This window comes from Podarcis filfolensis (genome assembly GCF_964270895.1).
Source record: "Podarcis filfolensis genome assembly, chromosome: 1".
NCBI classification, from domain to species: Eukaryota; Metazoa; Chordata; class Lepidosauria; order Squamata; family Lacertidae; genus Podarcis; species Podarcis filfolensis.
In genome coordinates, this window is record NC_139604.1 from 133,072,180 (window position 1) to 133,091,054 (window position 18,875).

Consider the following 18,875-nt stretch of genomic DNA (forward strand, 5'->3'; position numbering starts at 1 on the left):
CAATGACTTCAAGTTACAAGAAAGGAGATTCCAACTAAACAAAAAACTTTTTGAGAGTAAGTGCGGTTTGGACAGTGGAACAGTCTCCCTTGGGAGGTTGTGGACACTCCTTCCTTGGAGGTATTTAAGTAGAGATTGGATGGCTATCTGTCCCTCTGCTTAAAAGCCTCCAAGGAAGGCGAGTCCACCACCACCTGAGGGACAACGTTCCACTGTCAAACAGCTCTTGCCGTCAGAAATTTCTTCCTGATTAGTGGGAATCCTCTTTCATATAACTTGAAGCTACTGGTTCAGGTCCTACTCTCTGGAGCAAGAGAAAACAGACTTGCTCAGTCTTCCATGACAGCCATTCAGATATTTGAACATAGCTGTCGTATCTCCTCTCAGTCTTCTCCAGGCTAAACATCCTCAACTCCTTCAACCATTCTTCATAAGGCTTGGCTTCCAGACCCCTGATCATCTTGATTGCCCCCCTATGCCCATGTTTCAGCTTGTCAATATCATCCTTAAATTGTGGTGCTCAGAAGTGGACTCCAGGCGTGGTCTGGCCAAGGAAGAATAGAGTGGTACTCTTCATTCCCTATATTTCTGTTGATGCAGCCTAGACTAGCATCAGCTTTTTTTTTTTTTTTTTGCAGCTGCATCACAGTTTTTGGGTTGTTGCCTTTTCATTAAATATTTTATTGGGATGCTTAAGCACCAGTTTTTCCTGACCCCATCTTCAGGTGAGACCGGGAATGAGTCTCTAGGCCCATGCTGCACTTTTTTCTTTCACTCCCCACAGACACAAATGGAAACACGTACAAGCAGGAAATCCCACCTCTATTTTTGAACGTGGGATCTCTATGAATGTTTGAAACTGAAAAGCTGCCCGCTTACTTGGGAGTAAGATCCACTGACTCTAGTGGAACTAACAGCATAATCCTAACCATATATATTTGGAAGGAAGACTATAATGAATCCATCAGGACTTAGGAGTTGGGAACGCTGCCTTCGTTCCTAGGGGCATACTCCATGTGCTCTATGTATGAGAAAGAGATGTACCAAATGGTCAGGTCAGGTCTACACATATTTATTTGGAATTGGAACCTATAAAAATAATTTGCTACACATCATAAAATAAATTAGGCTTATCTAGAAATCGATACAATCATTTTTAAATATGTGCCAATTTCTCATCCATGGTGTTTGCTTTAATGCCAGGGCAAAGAACATTTTAGGAACCAAACTGTAGTTAAACGGTGGAAGTGGGAGAGGGTCCTACCATTTTTTAGCCAGAAGAGTTTATGGGGAATAAACGAGGGGCCATAGCACTTCTCACAGGCATGGGGGGGGGACCCCTAAAAGGCTCTGGTTGCAGGTACTTGGGAAGAACAGGATCTGAGAGCCTGGGGAGCTGCTGCCAGTTACAGTCCTGGGCTAACAGACCTGACTCAGTATAAGACAGTTTCATATAAAGATATGCAGATTACACCCAACCTCCCATATCAGTTTTTAGGTTCAGGATGACCTACTTTAAGACAAAGATCCTGACACCTCTGCACTTATGCAATGGATTTTTTTGCTTCACAGAGAGCAATAAAGAGTTGGATGAGGCCACTGGGGTGCAGTGGCTGGAGTGGGGGGGTATAGTGACCTCAAAATGGAACTTACTTCTGAATAGACACATATAAAATCGCATCATTAATATGGAGAGAGTCAGAACTTACAGGGTTAAGAAGTTCTGTATGACGTCTCACATTCAGAGGCGTGTTTAGAACACGGAAGTGGGAGTGTTCTGTGTCTCTGAGAGAGAGAGAGAGAGAGACACACAGTGTGAGCTGAGTCCGCTCACGGAGAGGATCGAAATGAGTGCTCTGTCGCCGGGAGATTTATGATCTGTTGATTTGTACGAGATTAAAGCTCTTTGTAAGATAAAGAAAGACACCGAGCGTCTGACTGATTTACTGCACAAAGGCATTCATCGCATTGCTTCTACCGCTGTGTACTTCACTCTGCTAACTGCAGCTTGGGGCCCGGAGGGAGCAGAGACACGCACGGAAGCGTGTGGGCTCCAGGGGCAAGCGAAGCTGCCAGTCAATTTCATCAAAGGTTATGGAAGGTCAGCTGACGCTGTGAAGCAAGCCAAGTCCGTGCCGGTGTGTGCTGAGAAGCCGAGACGCTGGAGACGCTGAAGCCAGCTGGGAGGAGCTGTGCTGTACCGGGTGCATGAGAAGCTACTACTGTTCGTAAGTAAGCTGGGCCCCGGGGGAGAAGATGGCAGACAGCCATGAATCGTGTGCAGTCCCTTTTTGAAGAGGTGGACGGGAAGGAGCCCTGGGTCACGTGGCAGGCACTGAAGATAGTGGGAGCCAGACCAAAGGGGGCTAGACGACGCCCAAAGAGCCCAGTGGGGGCTGAAGCAGTGTTTGGAAGCCGATGCAATGCTTCAACACGCCAGAGCGATGGGCAGCTGTGTGCTGGAAAGCGGCTGAGAGCTGGGAAGAGGAAGGCAGGAGCAGTCCGTTCCTCTGGAAGCTATGCGCCCAGGAGTGGTGGGGCAGGCCAGTTCAAGGGTCTTGAAAGTGCCCCGGCTGTTTGGCAGGAGCTGGAGAAGGTTTGCAGAGAAACCACTGAGCTGGAAGCCAAAAGCCGCATCCCCAAGTGCAGAAAAGCCTCAAGGAGTGCTGCTGGCAAGAGTGGGGGGGGCACAGAAGTCCAAAGGCAAGTTTGTAAAGTTTTCCACTCGTCGCTGTTTTGTTTGCGGTTCCCCTGAGCATCTGCGCAGCTGCTGTCCACAGAGAGCGATGGAGACAGGGCAGGAAAGTCCCAAGGACATTTCCCATGGGAACCAGCCAGGTTTCCATGGCAGCCAGCCCGGCAGGAGAGGCCAGCGTGGGAAGACGCAGAGACGGCCGGAGGGGGAAGGAGGTGCTTATCAGCTGTCTGCTTCAATGGCTGTTTTGAAAGACACCTGCAAAGGCCCCAAAGAGGGGGGCAGAAGGAACTCTGTTGCTAAGGCAACGAAGGACAGAGTGCTACGTTGGGTAGTTGACTCTGCTGCTAACAGACATCTCGTGCCTGAGACACCTGGTGTCCAGATAAAGAACTGCAGAGCTGTTTCAGCTGGGAAATCAGTGTGTTTTGCTGATGGGTCACAGAGGCTTGTAACAAAAGCTGGGAATGTTTTTGTTTCTCTTTTGCAGGCGCAGCTGGAAGTCTACGTGGCGGCCGGGAATGAATCATTGTCTTTTATCTGTACCGTGTCTTTTACAGGAGGGGTATATGGTTTGTTTTGAGAACAATGTCTGTACAATTTCCAGAGGGGGGAAGCAACTGGTACGTGTTGAGAAAAGTCAGAACAACCTCTTTGTTCTAGAAACACCTCTGGAGGAGGTGGGAGTGGGGAATGCTGGGAAAGCTAACATTCACACTCATGTTTCATGTGCATGCGTGTGGCACAAGAGGATTGCACATGGGTCTTGTGAAAACATTCAGATGTTATCAGAATGCACCAAAGGGTGCAAGGTAAGAGAATGTGGTGAAACCCTAAATTGCAGGGCTTGCAGGAAAGCCAAGAACAAGGGATACAGTTATCCCAGGGTGGAGAGAGTAACCACAAAGCCTTTTGAGCTTGTGCATGCAGACCTGTTTGGGCCTATGCCTCAGCCAAGTCTGGGCAAAGCCAGGTTTCTGCTGACATTGTTAGATGATTTCACTCAGAACTCCTGGGCTTTCTCGCTGAGAACGCAGGAGGAAGCAACACAACTGATCAGGGATTGGGTTGCAGAGGTGGAACAGAGGTTCTCCACAAAGGTGCAGGGATTCAAGTGTGACCGTGGTTCAGAGGTCACTGGGTCTGCTCTAAAGAGTTTCTTTCGCCAGAGGGGGATACGTCACAAGGTGACTTCGCCTCAGGAGAGTGGCGTGGCAGAGCTGAGGAGTAAAGCTCTGGTTCAAGTATCAGAGGTCCTACTGTGTGACTCTGGGTTGCCTCACAGTTTCTGGGGGGAGGCAGTAAAAACGGCCAATTTCACGATGAACAGGTGCTACAATTCAGTGGTAGGTGACACCCCGTATTTCTTGCTCAACGGACAGAAGCCGCAGGTGCATTTCTTCCGTTCGTTTGGTTGCAGAGCCTTAGTGCCTGTACCAAAGTGTTTGCAGCAAGAGGGTGGTCCAAGGTACCAGGAAATGATCTTCTGTGGGTATGAGCCTACGACGAAGGGGTGGAGATTTGCATACCCAGAAGGTGATCAGACCAAGCTTCTGATCAGTAAACATGCTGAGTTCAATGAGCAGCAGGGAAGTAGGGCAAGGCGCAAAGTGAGCCATGACATTGTCTCAGATTGTCTGTCTGAATCTGAATCTGAGGAGGAGGGAGAGCCAGGTAATGGTGACCTGATCGATGATCAGGATCAGCACCAGGGGGAGGCGTCTCCACAGGTTGTGAAAGGAGTGTGCAAGAGTGAGCCCTCATCTCCTGTTAGAGTAAAGGAGAAAGCTCACAGACGGGTCAAGTCAGAGGGGGAGTCGTCTGATGAGAAAGACGCACTTGTTGGCCCCAGTGGGTCAGAAGAAGCACCCCAGTTTGTGCCCAGGCGGTCTTCTCGGGCAACAAAGGGAATTCCACCTGAGAGGTTTCAAGTCACAAATGCGTGGATTGGTCTCACACAGTGCGAACCTGAGATTTGTGAGGAGACTCAACAGGCAGGTGGGAAGGTGTGGAACACACAGAGGTCTGTAAAGGTGTGTTCACAAGTCCTCTCAGAATGTGATACGAGAGGGGGTATGGAGAGAGTCAGAACTTACACGGTTAAGAAGTTCTGTATGACGTCTCACATTCAGAGGCGTGTTTAGAACACGGAAGTGGGAGTGTTCTGTGTCTCTGAGAGAAAGAGAGAGAGAGACACACACAGTGTGAGCTGAGTCCGCTCACGGAGAGGATCGAAATGAGTGCTCTGTCGCCGGGCGATTTATGATCTGTTGATTTGTACGAGATTAAAGCTCTTTGTAAGATAAGGAAAGACACCGAGCGTCTGACTGATTTACTGCACAAAGGCATTCATCGCATTGCTTCTACCGCTGTGTACTTCACTCTGCTAACTGCAGCTTGGGTCCCGGAGGGAGCAGAGACACGCACAGAAGCGTGTGGGCTCCAGGGGCAAGCGAAGCTGCCAGTCAATTTCACCAAAATTAATAACCCAAGAAGGTCACAGTGAGGCAGTCTATGTGCTACACTTGATGACTCCCAGCTGAATGTGGGAAAAGCCTCCAGTGGATTATGCACAGGACTGCATGCTTCAGGACCTTTCATTCAGCTCTCCTCAATCTGGTGTCATCCAGATGTTCTGGAATGCAACTGACTGGGGCTGATAGGAGTTGCAGTCCAAAACATCTGGAGAGCACTAGGTTGCAGAAGGGTGCTTTAGCTGATTAAGCAACGAGACCCAGATTTAATCAAGGGGGGGAATTAATTGGTAGATCTTAGAATTAAGAGCATACTTGTTAACAACACACACACCTCCAGGCTCCTTCATGCTGGGGTGTCACAATAACTGGGAACTGGGGTGGGACGATTACAGATGACCTTCCTTATAACAACGATATCTTTCATTTGCCAAACTCTCAGGTATCTCACACTTCCTTCAATATCTCAAAAAGTCACCTATATTGACCTTTTGTAACAGGCAAATTTATTTACATTTAATTCATTCATGAATGCATTAATTTGCTTAAAGGCGGATCGGTCAAAATACTTTAGTCAGCCGGTAGCTCTGATTGTGTTGGAGGTGATGTGAGATAGTAGAATCATTCTGTTGGCGGGGTTTGATCACCTGAAGCCACAGCTACCAAGTGATGAATCTATTATCTTTAAACAAGAGTGGAGTCTCGGCCTTATCTTTATGTCATAGAGACAAGCAAATGAGGAACTGATATATCACTATTCGGTGGTGGCTGGTGCCCACTGGCACTGGTGGGGCAGAAGGCAGGGAGACCAACAGCAGGTGCAGCCAGAGCCAACTAATTCTAGTTTTGTCCCCATCCTCTTCCCTGCCGAGTTCTGTAAGGGCAACACTGTGTCGGAGGAGGAGGAGGAAGCTGACAGCCAGGGCCACCCCCTGCACTGGATAAATAGGTGGTGGTTGGATCAGCCCCACAGGTGCTATTAAATCATTAAATATCATTCAAGCAGATGAAGCACAAAATAAACAGGTTTCCCCATTTTTATTCTGCCATCTGTTTTCCTGGGAGCTTTACTTTTGGTCTTGTAGCCATAGCTCTCCAAAATGCCATAGTCCTCTCCCACAGCAGGGTCAACTAACTCTCAGACGTCTCCAATCTCTTAAGGCCCTCCTCCTATCCACCAGGCATTGCAGGTTCCTCATATGGTTCATCACTGAGGTAGGTTGGCTGTGAACCTTCACTGATCTGCCTATCACTCAGGTCATATTGGCTCAGCTCAGGTGAATAGCTATCTCGCCTCTGGGCTGCTTGACTATCTGTTCCAGGCTTTTGAAAGGAAGACTCGTCTGTCTGCTGAGTATGAGATACCACCAGCCTGCCAGTTCTAATATTGATCCAGCTTCCTTCTGGCACAGAAACAACATTGTAAGTCACCTTTGATTCATGCTCCAGATCAACATATGTATCTACGCTCAGCAGCGTAGTTGCGCTCTGGTGGTTGCTTATCACTTTCTCATAAGGATCCTGCAGTTCTTCCCAAGGTTGTACAATGCTGATGCTTGATGAACAACTTTCAGATTGTACACTGCTACAGCAGGAGTTTTCGCCAGATTTTCCTACAGATTGCATTACATCAGATTTCATTGGTTTTGTACTTCCAACTGTATCGCTGCCATCTTCCACAGCTCCTCCATTAACACCACGAAGTGAACTTTTATTTGTCTGCTGACCATGACTGAACAGGAACTTACCAGTTTTTCTGTTCAGCCAGATTCCATCTTCTAGAGAAATTATGCTATATGTCTGCTGAGCTGCATCTTCACCTTCTGTGTATGACGATAAGCTCCCAAGTGTTCCTTTGCTTGCAGACTCATCAGGCTGCTGGGTTGGATTTCCTAACGTATTCCATATGGTGTTACTAAAATGAAATTCATCACCCAAAACCTGCTGGGTTTTGTATTCCTGCTCCATTTTCAGCTCTTTGCCCTGCAGGCTTCCCTGTCTAGACTGTGGCACCCCTGCCGGCTGGCTGCCACGTCGGGAACCTTGCACCTCCATCTGCTGGCTGCCCCGTCGGGACTCCTGAACCACTGCCTGCTGGCTGCCCCGCCGGGACTCCTGCACCTCCGTCTGCACCTCCATCTGCTGGCTGCCCCGTCGGGATTCTTGCACCGCTGCCTGCTGGCTTCCCCGCCGGGACTCTTGCACCACTGCCTGCTGGCTGCCCCGCCGGGACTCCTGCACCTCCGTCTGCACCTCCGCCTGCTGGCTGCCCCGTCGGGATTCTTGCACCGCTGCCTGCTGGCTTCCCCGCCGGGACTCTTGCACCACTGCCTGCTGGCTTCCCCGCCGGGACTCCTGCACCTCCGTCTGCACCTCTGCCTGCTGGCTGCCCCGTCTGGATTCTTGCACCACTGCCTGCTGGCTTCCCCACCGGGACTCCTGCACCACTGCCTGCTGGCTGCCCCGCCGGGACTCCTGCACCTCCGTCTGCACCTCTGCCTGCTGGCTGCCCCGTCTGGATTCTTGCACCGCTGCCTGCTGGCTTCCCCGCCGGGACTCTTGCACCACTGCCTGCTGGCTGCCCCGCCGGGACTCTTGCACCACTGCCTGCTGGCTGCCCCGCCAGGACTCCTGCACCTCTGTCTGCACCTCTGCCTGCTGGCTGCCCCGTCTAGATTCTTGCACCGCTGCCTGCTGACTGCCCCGCCGGGACTCCTGCACCGCCGCCTGCTGGCTGCCCCGCCGGGACTCCTGCACCATCACCTGCTGGCTGCCCCGCCGGGACTCTTGCACCACTGCCTGCTGGCTGCCCTGCCGGAATTCTTGCACCTCCGCTTGTTGACTGCCCCGCCGGGATTCTTGCACCTCCACCTGCTGGCTGCCCCACCAGGACTCCTGCTTCTCCGTCTGCACCTCCGCCTTCTGGCTGCCCCGTCGGGACTCCTGCACGACCTCCTGTTGACTGCCTCGTCGGGATTCTTTCACCTCTGCCTGCTGGCTGCCCCATCGGGATTCTTTCACCTCCGCCTGCTGGCTGCCCCGCCGGGACTCTTGCACCTCCGCCTGCTGGCTGCCCCGCCGGGACTCTTGCATCTCTGCCTGCTGGCTGCCCCGTCGGGACTCCTGCACGACCTCCTGTTGACTGCCTCGTCGGGATTCTTTCACCTCCGCCTGCTGGCTGCCCCGCCGGGACTCTTGCACCTCCGCCTGCTGGCTGCCCCGCCGGGACTCTTGCACCTCCGTCTGCACCTCTGCCTGCTGGCTGTCCCGCCGGGATTCCTGCACCACTGGTTGCTGGCTGCCCCGCCGGGACTCCTGCATCTCCGCCTGCTGGCTGCCCCGCCGGGATTCTTGCACCACCGCCTGCTGGCTGCCCCGCCGGGATTCTTGCACCTCTGTCTGCACCTCCGCCTGCTGGCTGCCCCGTCTGGATTCTTGCACCGCTGCCTGCTGGCTGCCCTGCCGGGATTCCTGCACCACCGCCTGCTGGCTGCCCCGCCGGGATTCTTGCACCTCTGTCTGCACCTCTGCCTGCTGGCTGCCCCGTCTGGATTCCTGCACCGCCGCCTGCTGGCTGCCCCGCCGGGATTCCTGCACCACCGCCTGCTGGCTGCCCCGCCGGGATTCTTGCACCACCGCCTGCTGGCTGCCCCGCCGGGACTCTACCATATCTGGCTCTGGAACCCCCCTCTTTTGGCTGTCCCATTGGAACTGTGGCATATCCTCCTGTATGCACTCTCCCTGGGATGGTGGCATCTCATTCTGTTGGCTCCTCACTGCAAGTTTGTTTTCAAGCTGCAACAGTTCTCCTTCTGCTTCTTCAGGAGACATTAGGGTTTGGGCTGCAATTAGCTCTGCTGTTGCCCCCTTATTCTCAGTTGGAAATTCTTTCTTACAGGTGAGCTCCTGCTCTACTTCATCTTTTACATCACTCTCAGATCCAGGCTTACTTGGTTCAGGTGCAGCACTCCTATCCATACTTCCTTTAGATGCACGCCTTAGTTTTTTTGCTATATAATCCTGAAGCCAGCTTCCCTCAGTTTGTTGACTGCTACAAGACATTAATGTGCCAGTTTTTCTATTAATCCAAGTATTTATCTCAAGTGAAATAATACTATATGTTTGTTGAGCCTTTGCAGAAAAAGAAGTTTTCCGTTTTGTTTGACTTGTCTCACTTGCAGCAGCACTTGGCACTTCAGACTCTTTTTCAGCACCCAACTTGGCTCTGGTCCCAAGTGATTTGTCACTTTGGGATTCTGGCACAAAGGGCTGCTCACTTCCCCTCCGGGACACTGCTGCAGTAGGTGGTTGGCTGTCTTTCTGGGGCTCAGGCAAGGTCCGGAGTTCACTTTGCTTCCGGGACTCAGGCACAAAGGGCTGCTCACTTCCTCTCCGGGACACTGCTGCAGTAGGTGGTTGGCTGTCTTTCTGAGATTCTGGCAGCAGGCGGAGTTCACTATGCTTCCGGGATTCAGGCACAATGGACTGCTCACTTCCCCTCCGGGACACTGCTGCAGTAGGTGGTTGGCTGTCTTTCTGGGGCTCAGGCAGGGTCCAGAGTTCACTGGGTTTCCGGGATTCAGGCACACCAGGCTGCTCACTTCCCCTCCGGGACACTGCTGCAGTAGGTGGTTGGCTGTCTTTCTGGGGCTCAGGCAAGGTCCGGAGTTCACTTTGCTTCCGGGACTCAGGCACAAAGGGCTGCTCACTTCCTCTCCGGGACACTGCTGCAGTAGGTGGTTGGCTGTCTTTCTGAGATTCTGGCAGCAGGCGGAGTTCACTATGCTTCCGTGACTCAGGCACAAAGGGCTGCTCACTTCCTCTCCGGGACACTGCTGCAGTAGGTGGTTGGCTGTCTTTCTGAGATTCTGGCAGGGTGCGGAGTTCACTGGGTTTCCGGGACTCAGGCACACCCGGCTGCTCACTTCCCCTCCGGGACACTGCTGCAGTAGGTGGTTGGCTGTCTTTCTGGGGCTCAGGCAGGGTCCGGAGTTCACTTTGCTTCCGGGATTCAGGCACAAAGGGCTGCTCACTTCCCCTCCGGGACACTGCTGCAGTAGGTGGTTGGCTGTCTTTCTGAGACTCAGGCAGGGTGCGGAGTTCACTTTGCTTCCGGGACTCAGGCACAAAGGGCTGCTCACTTCCCCTCCGGGATGTTGCTGCAGTAGGTGGTTGGCTGTCTTTCTGAGATTCTGGCAGGGTGCGGAGTTCACTTTGCTTCAGGGACTCAGGCACAAAGGGCTGCTCACTTTCCCTCCGGGACACTGCTGCAGTAGGTGGTTGGCTGTCTTTCTGAGATTCTGGCAGGGTGCGGAGTGCACTGGGTTTCCGGGACTCAGGCACACCAGGCTGCTCACTTTCCCTCCGGGACGCTGCTGCAGTAGGTGGTGGGCTGTCTTTCTGAGATTCTGGCAGGGTGCGGAGTTCACTGGGTTTCCGGGACTCAGGCTCACCCGGCTGCTCACTTCCCCTCCGGGACACTGCTGCAGTAGGTGGTTGGCTGTCTTTCTGGGGCTCAGGCAGGGTGCGGAGTTCACTTTGCTTCCGGGATTCAGGCACAAAGGGCTGCTCACTTCCCCTCCGGGACACTGCTGCAGTAGGTGGCTGGCTGTCTTTCTGAGACTCAGGCAGGGTGCGGAGTTCACTTTGCCTCCGGGACTCAGGCACAAAGGGCTGCTCACTTCCCCTCCGGGACACTGCTGCAGTAGGTGGTTGGCTGTCTTTCTGAGATTCTGGCAGGGTGCGGAGTTCACTTTGCTTCCGGGACTCAGGCACAAAGGGCTGCTCACTTTCCCTCCGGGACACTGCTGCAGTAGGTGGTTGGCTGTCTTTCTGAGATTCTGGCAGGGTGCGGAGTGCACTGGGTTTCCGGGACTCAGGCACAAAGGGCTGCTCACTTTCCCTCCGGGACGCTGCTGCAGTAGGTGGTTGGCTGTCTTTCTGAGATTCTGGCAGGGTGCGGAGTTCACTGGGTTTCCGGGACTCAGGCTCACCCGGCTGCTCACTTCCCCTCCGGGACACTGCTGCAGTAGGTGGTTGGCTGTCTTTCTGGGGCTCAGGCAGGGTGCGGAGTTCACTTTGCTTCCGGGATTCAGGCACAAAGGGCTGCTCACTTCCCCTCCGGGACACTGCTGCAGTAGGTGGCTGGCTGTCTTTCTGAGACTCAGGCAGGGTGCGGAGTTCACTTTGCCTCCGGGACTCAGGCACAAAGGGCTGCTCACTTCCCCTCCGGGACACTGCTGCAGTAGGTGGTTGGCTGTCTTTCTGAGATTCTGGCAGGGTGCGGAGTTCACTTTGCTTCCGGGACTCAGGCACGAAGGGCTGCTCACTTCCCCTCTGGGACACTGCTGCAGTAGGTGGTTGGCTGTCTTTCTGGGACTCAGGCAGGGTGCGGAGTTCACTTTGCTTCCGGGATTCAGGCACAAAGGGCTGCTCACTTCCCCTCCGGGACACTGCTGCAGTAGGTGGTTGGCTGTCTTTCTGAGATTCTGGCAGGGTGCGGAGTTCACTGGGTTTCCGGGACTCAGGCTCACCAGGCTTCTCACTTCCTCTTCGGGACACTGATGTAGTAGGTGGTTGGCTGTGTTTCTCAGGCTCAGGCATAACAGGCTCTTCACTGCCCATCCAGGACTTGGGCACAGCAGGCTGGTCACTATCCAGCTTGGATTCCAGCACAAGGGACTGTTGGCTACCCCTCTGTGAGTCAAGCATGAAGAGCTGTTTACTGCTCTGCAGCAACTCAGGCACAGTGGACAGATCACCTGTCTTCTCAGGTCCAGTGAACTTGGGCTGTTCACTGTCCTTTGGGATTTCTAGAGCAGCAGCGTCCCTCCAATTCTCTGGCATGCTGGGCTGTCCAGTGCTCCTCAAGTACTCTGGCATTTCACTGCCTCTTCGAGATTTGAGTCCCATTAACACTTCACTGTCTTTCTGAGGCACAGCAGACTGTTTTCTGACCAGCCAGGGGTCATCCTCCGTAGGCTTCTCAATATCCTTCCAGGCAGGTGCTTGTACTTCTTTTTCAGACTTGGGGCAGGTTGATTTTTGAACCCCCGTTTCACAACTTGTCATCATTTCTTGATCACCAAGCTTCTTTTCTTTCTCTCTATTAGCCTGGAGCCAACTGCAATCAGTCTGCTGACTGAGGTTTCTTATTAATTTGCCAGATCTTCTGTTTAGCCAGGTAGATTCCTCAATTGAAATGATACTATATGTTTGCTGAGCAAATGAGGCCTTTTGCTTCAGTGGTGCTGTCTTACTATCCAAAGAAGTGGGCCCCTCGGTCTCTGTTTCACGATCCACCTTGCATTCTGTCTCTTGGGGCTTTTGGTTGTCATGCTGGGAGTCCTGCTCAATATCCTGTTGATTAGGTTGGGGGCATACTTCCAGTTCAAGTGGGGGACTGCTCTGAAAATTCTCTTCCTCAGCCTCCAGAGGAGTTTCCCCAAGATCTTCCACTGCAGCGAGGATATTGCTATAACGGAACTCTTGAATTTCAGCCTGCTTGCTATTGCGGAGGGAATCTTGCAATTCCAGAGGGAGGCTACACCGGCGGAATTCTTGTACCTCATGTTGTAAATGAGCTGGAAGACTGCCACGGTGGAGGTCTTGAACATCAAATTGCTTGGTGCCATTGGAGGAAAGTTCATGTGGGAGGCTGCCATGGTAAATCCCAGGTGCTTCAGAGGGCTGGTTGCCTGAAGAGGGATCTTGTAACTGAACTGGAAAACTCTCCTGATCAATTTTTTGCAAGTTAGACTGGCGGCTGCCATGGCGGGAACCTTGCAATTCACTTGTTGCACTAATTGCTGAACTGCCATGGCTATCTGTCTGTAGACTCTTTTCAAACAGTTCTCTTTTCAGAGATTCTGCACTATCTGTCTGCTGTGCCTGGTCAGTTATATTTCTGTGCATTTTTTTCAGTCTCTTTATTCTTTTATCTTCTGGCATTTGGTAGGACCCCTGTCTTTTTGGCAGCTGGTTGCCAGTCTTGGACTCCTGCTCTTTTGGCTGTTGAGTAATGTAATAAGATTCTTCTACTAAAGCCTGTTGACTAGTTTGCCTTGATTCCTTTCCCTCTGGCTGCTGAATGCTGCAGCGAGATTCGTATACTGCATTCTGTTGCCTAGCTTTTATTGATTCCTTTCTCTCTGCCACTTGTGGAATACTGCGGCGAGACTCGTTTGCTATAGGTAGTTGACTAGCCCGCCTTGATTCTTGCCCCTCTGGTTGTTGAATACTGTGGTGAGAATCTTGCGCTATCAGCTGTTGACTAGCTCGCCTTGATTCTTGCCCCTCTGGTTGTTGAATACTGTGGTGAGAGTCTTGAGCTACAGGTGGTTCTACTTTTGTATTTGCGTAAGCAGCCCTGCTTATTGCAGCCTCATGAAAAGGACGCAGAATTTCTTCAAGTGTTTCTGGGCCCCAAACAAAACTAGTTTGCTGACTGCCAGATATCATTTTTATGCCTGTTTTTTCGCTGATCCAACACCGTTCATCCATTAATTCAGTTTTGTCTAAGGCCTTACCCTGGGAAGATTTTCTGCTCTGCGGATTCTGGCCATGAATGGACTGCTGACTGCTACGCCGAGATTCCAGTTTCTCATATCTGGAGTCTTGCACAACAGGTTGCTCTGTCTCTTCAAGTAAACTAATAGCCTGTTCCTGGCCTAGGATGTGAGGGCTGCTGCTGCGGGATTGTTTCCTAAAAGATGTTTCACTCTCTGGTTGGCACATCTCATTGCAATTCTGTTCCTCAGCACCTAGCATTTCTTCATTTCCAGGGATTACTTGGTCAAATGCAGGTTCAGAGTCATCCATTCTTCCTTTCACTTACAAACTGCTACAGTAGACACTTGAGGTCCACAGGTGCAGATTTGGCAAGCCAAGTATCTACCTCTTGCCAATCTCCACCTTTAGTTTAAAAAGCTATAAAGGAAACATGAGAGCTACCTTGTCTGATCCCACTTCACGGGGGTTGTTTTATTCTTTTCATCAGGGCTGTGACTTGTATGTAGATGGCGTCATTGTCTGGATGGGTGGAAGACTTTTTTTGTTTCTTGTTTTCTATTTACGGCCGGCTGGAATCATGGCCCTTATGACAAAACAACAGCCCTGGATTAGGTGGTCACCAACTCTCCCCCTGTAGTGGTCTTCATGTTCTCACTCCAACTGCCTTTGTTCTAGAAGCTTCAGTAGCAAGGTCTATGACATCATTGCCTTTTCTGCTTCAGCCATTCATACGATAAGAAGGCATTAGTCCAGGGCTCTAGAACTGGGCACAGACTTCTTTGTGGTTGCCATTCAGGCACAGCAACTAAGCCTTTGGCTGTTCTAATAGGCTGGACTACAATTTGCTTTCTATGGAAACTAACTTTAGGAGGAGGTAACTAATAACTATTTCCATTAATGGAACTCTTAAAGTGTGGTGTTAAGGTTGCTCAGCTGGTTTAGGGATTGGAGGGTTGGCCACCCTGTTGATGGACCACGTTGCTGAATAGTGGTCAGTCAAAGAAAAGCTGGTGTTTTTGTCCCTAGGCCACAGCATGACTGATATGAGGCTTGAAGATCAGATGGTTTCAAGCAGGGCTTGCCTGGGATCAGCATTCAATACACAGTACTGTACCACATATAACAACAACAGTAGTCTTTTCCAAGTGTATGTGTTTCAATTTCAAGGTCAGAAAGTTTGTTGCTTAATACTATGCCTAAAGAAGTAGGCATAGTATTAAGCAATAAATGACCGTGTATTTTATAAGGACACCCAAACAAACAACAACAAAAAGACATTGCCCCAAATGAACTGAAGAGATGAGAAGCACCAGAGAAAATTACCAATGCAACTAACCGTTTTGCAGGGACCCAAAATGGGAACCATCACAATTTATAACGCACAAGGACCCGATGCACAGGGTTATTTTGTTTTAAAAAAAGAAAACACTGTGGTAAGAAGTCACATAACAATACCTGGTTAATCTGATTCACTGCCAAATAACAAATACCCGGTATTTAATTTGTTTTTATTTTATTTATTAAATTTGTATACCACCCTTCATCCATAGATCTGAAACTCCACAAAATCAAGTTCTGGAATCCTATCTCTCTGGAGGTTTTTTTTAATAAATTGCTATGGAGCATGTGCCAGGACCTCATGGCACGCCTCACTGACAGGGATGTACCTTGGTGTAGGACTGTAGGTGGCCTGCAAGGCTTTGTTATAAGCTTAAGCTTTGGGAGTCCTACAGCAAAGGCTGTGTTGATATTTCCTCATGCCAGAGAATTCTGTTAGATGTGCTAGCATACCTGCATTGTAATTTATTCATCTATCTATATGCAAGGGAAAGTTACCGTATTTTTCGCTCTATAACACGCACCAGACCATAACACGCACATAGTTTTTAGAGGAGGAAAACAAAACAAAAAATATTCTAAACGAAATAGGGGATATATGATTTTTGTGGTTCATGCTGTGACCACAGACATGTGATCTGACAGTGAGTTTGGAGTAGCCCAATGCAAAAATCCTGAGGATCCATGTGGATCCATGCTTTGTAACCACGGAGGAGGGAAGGAAGGGGAACCATGGATCCTCTGCTCACGACTGCAGCAGATCCCCACCACCCGCAGGCATTCGCTCCATAACACGCACAGACATTTCCCCTTACTTTCTAGGAGGAAAAAAGTGAGTGTTATGGTGCAAAAAATATGGTATTCCTCACTTTTTAATCAGTCATGACAAAGCTTTTCCTGCAGCTAATCCCCACACAATTTGACATCAACTTTTGGCAATTAATCATCACATTAAACAGTACATGCAACAGTATATTCAAAAATAAAAGCAATACCTTCAGTAATACTGTACTTTTTAGAATGGATAATTTTCCTGTCCAGGAAATCTTCAAAAATACCCATCATGTACATTTACCTCCTGTACAAGTTTGTCACAGTTGAATACAGTTATGTTAAAAGCCTGGGCAAATAAATATGTTTTAAACAGTTGGAGAAAGTGCACCACATTAGGTGCCTGCTATACCTCATTCAACACACAGGGGCCCACTGCAGAGAAGGCCCTTCTCCAAACCTTGGTAGGCTTTGCCAGACCTCTGTAGGCTGAGGGCAACCTCCAAAGATTTTAGTGAACAGGCAGGTCTATATGGAATAAGTCATTATTTTAATATTATTTTAGATAAGCTGGCCCTAAATTGTTTAGGCTTTTCCAAATTAATAACAACATCTGAAACTTGGCTCAGTAGCACAGTTAACTTGTGAGGGAGGCAGGTTGCAGGGCAAAATACATCCCATCATCTTCAGACCACATTGGCCCTGAGAAAAATGAAACAATTAATCCTGATATAAGAAATGAAATAACATTACAAACTAAACCTCAGTAGGGGAAGCCCCAGATGTAAACTCAAAATTCCACTTCACCAGTTAAAAATCCTGTAACAGTAAGAGCTAGTGAATACTAACACCAGGAAACTCCAGGTTACATCCCTGCTTTGCCATAAATCTCATTGGGTGAGAAACAGTAATTGTACACATCTGTATTTAGTGTCTATTCCCTGCATCATCAGCATTCTCTGTATATGTCCCTTTAAAAACTGGAGCCAAGTACAGGACTAAGGAGTCCAAGACTCCCATCCAAGACTCTCATCCCGTGAGTGATTTGATGACATCTTTATATTCATATGGGAGGAAACTAGGATGTTAGACTCTTTTAACATGTTTAGTCCACTTGCAAACTGTGTGCCTCGCTTTCTACCCCTCTTGCAATGAACAGATCACACAGTAAGCATAAAGTGCTTTAACTACAAAATGTTCCAAAGGTCAGATTCACGCATTTAATGTAGCAGCACCAAGGAGAACACAGGCAGAATACTCTTGGGTAGAAAAAACAGAAAGATAACTTCCAACCCATGCTCGAAGCTGGGATCAAAGCTAAGACACATCCTTCCTCATAGAAGAAGAGTTTGAATTTAATATCCCGCTTTATCACTACCCTAAGGAGTCTCAAAGCAGCTAACATTCTCCTTTCCCTTCCTCCCCCACAACAAACACTCTGTGAGGTGAGTGGGGCTGAAGGCAAGAAGAGAGAGGACAGGAAGAAAAGACTTCATTTCCCTTTATCAGAGGAGGAGTGACCCAGCTGAGTCTACAAATCTAACTCTGTAGTCTTAACCCCTTCATGCACTAACTAGCACTCATACATAGTTATGTTTGACTGCAATTTTCCACAAATATTTATTAGATTCCTTACCTGCACTTCACCATTAGTTCCCTGCAGTTAAAAAATACATTATCAAAAAGCTAAAACATATTACAATGAATAGACTGGGGTGGTTTAAAATACATATTTCATGTGTCAAAGATGTGCATCTTCATCCCATAAAAACTACATGAAATGGCTGGACACACCTATGGAGAGGGAATTCCACCACTGGGGAAACCCAGCCAGATGGGCAGGTTATAAATAAATTATTATTATTATTAATCACAGAGAACATGCTCCCAAGGCAGCTGTCCCACCCAAAATACCAAGCAGACCCCTTCTGCCAATCTTAACACCTGAGAGGGTCTGTAGGGAAGGAAGCAGTCTTTCAGATATTTGCATCCTGAGTCACTTGTGGCTTTAAACATTGTGAGCACTGTGAAATGGGCCAAGAAACAAACTGGCAATCAACCCAGCTGTTTATACTATGAATACTGCTCATTCCATACCCCTACTTGTCCCTGTGTTGGCAACTGCAGGATCCACAGGGCCTGTGCCTGGATTTAACCCTGGGATCGTCAACTGCTAACCTCTAGTACACTTTTATCCAAATGTTAACAAAATACAATGCCACGTTTGCATTCATCTCATGATAATTTCTACTACAGCTAGCACGGGGGACCTGTAGCACTGCAAATGTTATTGGGTAACTTCCAGACAACCTGCTTATTGAATATTCATCCTAATTTGTTTCCAAAAAGTTTACAGGGAGGTTAGATGATGACAGCAAGTACAATGTGCAGTAGCTGTGAGAAAGGTAAATTCCATGCTACGGATCATTAGGAAAGGAACCAAAGATAAAACTGTCAATATAATGTCATTATACAAATCTTATGGTGTGGCCACATTTGGAATACTGTGCACAGTTCTCATTTAACAATGACACTGTAGAGTTTGAAAAGGTTCAGAAAAGGGCAAGCAAAATGATCAAGAGTATGGAGGGACTCCCCTACGAAGAAAGGCTGCAGCGTTTGGGACTTTTTAGCTTAGAGAAAAAGGCAAGAGGTGATATGATGGAGGTGTATAAAATTATGCATGGCTTGGAGAAAGTGGAGTGAGAAGACTTTCTCCCTCTCTCAGAACTCAATGAAGCTGAATATTGGAGAATCACATTACATAAAGGACTTATTCACACAGCATAGTTGAACCATGGAACTCCCACAGGAGGCAGTGATGGCCACTAACCTGGGCCACTTTAAATAGGATTAGACACATTCATGGAAGACAAGGCTATCCAAAGCTACTAGCCATGATGTTCATGTCCTGCCTCCACTATCAGAGGCAGCACACCTCTTACTACCAATTGCTGGGAATCACAGGTGGGCAGAGAGCTGCTGCACTCATGTCCTCCTGCTTGAAGGTTTCCCATTGAGGCATTGGGTTGGCCACTGCGAGAACAGGATGCTGGACTAGATCAATCATTGGCCTGATTCAGAAG

The 18,875-nt window shown here is 49.4% G+C and overlaps 1 protein-coding gene across 1 annotated transcript; it reads right to left on the bottom strand.

The window, feature by feature from the left end:
* Positions 1 to 6,192: 6,192 nt before the first annotated feature.
* On the bottom strand, positions 6,193 to 12,240 carry LOC310760781 (uncharacterized protein; the record flags this gene model as incomplete). The annotated part of the gene is made up of 3 exons (XM_083609942.1): positions 6,193 to 7,290; positions 7,339 to 7,968; positions 8,041 to 12,240. The coding sequence occupies 3 exons, from the start codon at positions 12,238 to 12,240 to the stop codon at positions 6,340 to 6,342; spliced, it is 5,781 nt and encodes a 1,926-aa protein (XP_083466068.1). The 3' UTR covers positions 6,193 to 6,339.
* Positions 12,241 to 18,875: the final 6,635 nt, after the last annotated feature.